This window comes from Sitophilus oryzae, unplaced genomic scaffold (assembly GCF_002938485.1).
Source record: "Sitophilus oryzae breed Bouriz unplaced genomic scaffold, Soryzae_2.0 scaffold_111_pilon_pilon, whole genome shotgun sequence".
NCBI lineage: Eukaryota > Metazoa > Arthropoda > Insecta > Coleoptera > Curculionidae > Sitophilus > Sitophilus oryzae.
The window spans coordinates 6695447-6700707 of record NW_022145749.1 but is presented as its reverse complement, the minus strand read 5'-3'; the positions used below and the strand labels follow the sequence as shown (position 1 = coordinate 6700707).

Genomic DNA, 5261 nt, shown 5'->3' with positions numbered 1-5261 from the left:
TAAATAATAAATAAATATTAAATAGCATTTAAGAAAAATGGAGATAAAGCATTATAAATATTGCAATGTTGGCCTAGCCATAAAAAAATACCTTGTATAAGATAATGTGAATTTTCCTATTCAGGTCGTTATCCTTGGTGTTGAAGTATATTGAAAATATTGTCAAGACTTAAATAAATGTCAACTTGGGTTTATATCAAATTGGGAAAAATCATATAAAATATAATTCTACTAAACCAATTTAATGTAGGCCCAAGAGATCGGTTACCTGCATAACATCGATCCAGATATGTTTTTAAATAACATTAAAAATTAAACAATTAAAATAAAACAATGTTGGGTTCGATTTCCTCATGGTTATAGCTGGGTGAATGTAATTAGATGGAAAAATATTGAACCACGTAACCAGCGATGACCACGAGGGATAGGAAAGATAAAAAGATTATAGTGAGTTTGAGCAGTTAAACGGTAGTTAGTCGAGTTAACTGAGAAGACAGAAGTCAACCCGTCAGCTAAGAAGATGCTGTTGTAAGTACTCCTCTCAGCATACTCTGTACTTTGTTTAGTCTTGATATTTCCAAGAATTGTTGTTTAAAACCGTTGTATATCCGCTAAATAAATGTATTTTTTCTTAACAGTTGAGGTGCCGGGTATCCTGTATACTTAAGTATTATTAAAGTTAAATTTACCACTTTTCGGAAGTACTATTTTTGATCAAAGTTTTTTAGGAAATATGAAATAACATGGCAACCCCGCACATTTCTTCAAATAAGAATACTGTGATGTATACTAAATTTTATGAAGCAGAAAAAGATATATGTAAAGATATTTGAGTTAGATGCTACAGGGTGTTCAAAATATCATATACCTTAGAAAATATTACTTATGAAATTTGCTACAAAAAAAGTTCTTATACTTATTTTGTTTTTTCGAATAAATATCGAGCAGCAAGCGATCGAAGTTAGGGGTAGTTTTCAGCGTAGATGATTTTTGACCTAACCTTATCAAATTATTTAATGTCAATGAATAAAATATCTTAAGATGTTAAAATAATGTTCAGTTGTTGCAATGGTAACAAAATTAGTATATTTTTTGAGTATTAAGGGACATTTTGTTGTAAAATTGGACCATTTTTAATTTTCAACAGATATAAAAATTTATTTGCGATTGCAATTTATTGGCGATTGCTGAAGCATTCGTGTCGTGACATTGTTTTTGATAGCAATACCTTATTGGTCGAACAGAAAAGCAAATTCCTAGGCAATATTAAAAATAAAAAACGACTAATTTTGCAGCTTGCAATACGCCTAAACAGCGAGAATATTAGCACATCATTTGCAATAGATGATGCTGATGTTCAAATTATTCGTACTGCCATCAAAATATCTGAGAAAAATTAACAAGTTCTAGTCGTTGGACAAGATGTCGATCTTGTTGTTTTATTAGCAACACTTTCCCCCGATGAAAAAGACATTCTTTTTCTGGAAGAAGCCATAGGTCATGTGAAACAACGAATGTATAGTTCGAGAGACTTGCAATCATCCAGTATTATACGTAATGTAAAAAAATCAATTTTATTTATTCACGCTATTAGCGGGTGTGACACAAAATCAGTATTTTTTGGAAAAGGAAAAGAACAACACGTACAAATAGCTAATAAAGAAAAAGACCTTGATAGTATCGTCGATATTTTTAACAACGCAAATTCAACACCTGAAGAAATTGAAAAAACTGGAGAGACGTTTATACTGAAACTATACAAACTTCAATCATCTGAAGGGAGCCTAGTGAGCAAAGGTACGCTTGTTTCAATAAGTTAGTTGGTCAAGCAAACAGTACGGTACTTTTATCAAAATTGTCTCCCACATCTGCTGCAGCTAGGCAACATTCCCGGAGAACATATCTTCAAGTACAAATATGACAAGAACAACCTATAAAATCCGACCAGTGGGGCTGGAAGAAAATCAACAACGCCCTGTCATCTTTATATACAACAGAATCGCCCGCCCCTGCTTCAATTATGTCATTAATAACGTGCAACTGCAAACAAGATTGTGTAAAAAGATGCAGTTGCATTAAAGCCGGCATGAAATGTACAACTATGTGCGGAACCTGTCGTGGGCAAAGTTGTTCGAATACTGAGCACATTCTAGAAACTATAGACGATTACAATATGTAGATAAAAGTATGAATGTTAGTTTAGTGGAATAGGCAATGTTTTTGTTTATATTATACAGTATTATATCTGTTGCGTGTATAATTAGCACGTTAAAATATCTTGGGAGACTATAATTTGAAAGGCGACCTGTATTTTTTTGTACTCCATTTTTCAAACGGTTATTGCTCGAAATGCAATGGATAAATATAAATAATGAATAGAATTTTTTATGTAGCAAATTTTATAAGGAATATTTTCGGTAAGTATAATTTTTTTTGTGGGACCAACGGGTTCTGAGAAAAAAAGCGAAAAACCATCGAAGGGCGTATTGGGGGTGGTTTTTTGGGGCGAAGCTCACACTTTAAAGCTAAGAACTCTTTTGCTTTTGAAAAATCTCCTTTTGGTGCATCTAATCTCAATATATCATAACTTTATATATTTTTTCTTCAATTCAGCTATTTTAGGTCTAATATAAATATACTATCTATCGTTGATCAAATGTAAGCATAGTCTGTCCAATGACAGATTTCAAACAATCACAGTTATTGTGTGTCACAGTTATTATAACCTAATATCAAATTGTGTTTTCGGCCAACGACGTCCTTGGTTGAAATCGTCCCATCCCTGGCTGAACAGAACATGCATATCTAATGAGTCTAAATCCTTTCGGTAAATTAAGTTTCCTTAAAGCCACGTTTAAAAAAAGAAAAAGGGTAAAAACCGAGCCAAATTAGTTATGCTATTCCGTCCAGTTCAACTTCTATAGGTATGTATACGGACATTTCCCTCGCATATTTAACAAGCTCAATTTTGGCTTGCGCTTTTTGCAGACGCTCAAAAGTAATTTTGAAAAGACCCTTTCTCAGACTGTGCAATTCATTATCTCGTCGAGTTTACCGGCGATGGTGTTTCATCCTGGTTTTCATTTTCCACATAGAGAACGACGACGCTTTGACTGGATCAAAGTGAATATAATCCGCGATGGTTTGTGTGCTAGATGAGTGCTAAATTATACATATATACGAGTATATACTATGTAGTCCGTGTGATTTTATACAATTCATACAAAAAATTGAAGTTTTGTTTAAACATAATTTGAACATTATATAAAATTCAATTATAGTTATTTTTATACAAGACGATAAAATGGTATTTTATCGTCGACCTAAAAGATTAATTCACGAGCGATGAAATCGCCAGTGAATTAAGTTCGGGAGACGATAACGCAATTTTATTGTCTTGTATAAAACAAAATTATATTATATTTGTCATTATAAAAGTAAGCATTACACTATATACTACTCAGGATAAGAAGAAGGGAGCAGGAATGGTGTTGCTTTTGCTGTGCCAGACAAAATAAACAAATATGTAGCCGGCTACGAGGCAGTAAGCTCACGAATTATAACAATGCGTCTGAAACCGTGCAATCTGAATCTTATACAAATATATGCTCCAACTACAGATGCAGATGATGGTGAGATAGAAGGGTTTTATACCTCATTAGAAACAGTTTTTTCTCGTTTTTCATCTAAAGAAGTTACGATAATTATGGGAGATTTTAATGCAAAAATCGGCGAAACAACACAGGACAATCATATACGCAGCACGGTTGGCAAGTACGGGTTGGGAATACGTAATGAAAGAGGAGAAAGGTTAATACAGTTCTGCCTGGATAATAATTTATCTATCTGTAACTCTCTTTTTCAACAATCAAAACTCCGCCTCTATACATGGACATGTCCAAATGGTATACACAGAAATCAAATTGATTACATTCTTATTAAAAACCGTTGGAGGAGTTCAATTCTGTCAACCAAAACACTACCCGGAGCTGATTGTGGATCCGATCACCAACTTCTACAATCAACATTTCGATTGAAACTAAAAGTAACCAATAGGAAAGTATCCCGTGTCGTGCCACCACTGACAAACACCGAGGCTTTTCGTGAAAGGCTAGAAAATGAACTAAATAATCAACAATCGGTTACTAGCAACATACAAACCTCTACAGAAATGTGGGACAATTTTAAAAACATAACACTAGATATCATAAACGAAACCCAACCAAAGACAACACGCAACAAACAACATTGGATCTCAGAAGGTACCTTACTACTTATCGAAGAAAGACACAAACTGAAAACAAAAGGTCTAAAGAATTATGAGGACTCTGAATCATTTAACCTCCTTTCTAGAGCTATTCAAAGAGAATGTCGCAGTGATAAAAATAATTTTTATAACATTTGTTCCGAAATACAAACACATGCAAACACCTTAGAGACAAGACATTTGTTCTCCAAAATAAAGCAAATTACGCGTAAGTTTGCTCCAAGAACATGGGCAATTCACGATGCTGACACCCAGCTTTTGACAGAAATTGAAAAAGTTATCGAGAGATGGAGGAAATACTGCGAAGAGTTGTATACTGACGCGACCTATATACCAGCCGTCCAAAACACGATTACAGAAGAACCAGAACCAGACATCCTACTTTCTGAAGTAGAAGCAGCTATTCGAAATCTCGGCCTACGAAAATCTCCAGGTATCGACAAAATAACAGCAGAATATATAACCAGTATGGGTCCCACTGGAATAAGATTACTACACGAACTTTGTCAAACTATTTGGCACACAGGACATTGGCCAAGTGACTGGTACACTTCCGTAATCATCCCGCTACACAAAAAAGGCTCCACAAAAGATTGCAATAATTACTGACTGATTGCACTACTCTCCCATGGCAGCAAAATTATGCTATACATACTCAAGCAAAGGCTATCGAACTACATAACTTGGCAACTTGCACCCGGCTTTGTGAAGGAGAGAGGAACTCGAGAGCAAACACTAAACCTTCGCCAGCTAATAGAAAAATCTCGAGAATACTACACGCCTATGTATTTATGCTTTGTGGATTACGAAAAGGCTTTCGATAACGTATGTTGGGGACAATTATGGAGTATAATGTCTGAAATGGGAGTACCACAACATCTTGTAGAGATAATAAAAGGTCTATACGATAGCAACCGAGCAGTCGTGAAGTTGGATGGAAGTATTTCCGATATTTGTCAAATAAGGAAAGGAGTACGTCAGGGTTGCGTGTTGT

At 34.7% G+C, this 5261-nt stretch overlaps 1 protein-coding gene across 1 annotated transcript; it reads left to right on the top strand.

The window, feature by feature from the left end:
* Nucleotides 1-3565: 3565 nt before the first annotated feature.
* On the top strand, nt 3566-4876 carry LOC115883375 (craniofacial development protein 2-like). The gene has a single exon (XM_030901743.1). The coding sequence runs from the start codon at nt 3566-3568 to the stop codon at nt 4874-4876; it is 1311 nt and encodes a 436-aa protein (XP_030757603.1).
* The last annotated feature ends 385 nt before the right edge of the window (nt 4877-5261 follow it).

Bases quoted from the DNA above. Each gene is read 5' to 3' on its own strand.
- LOC115883375 (XM_030901743.1), top strand. From the start codon at position 3,566: ATGCGTCTGAAACCGTGCAATCTGAATCTTATACAAATATATGCTCCA.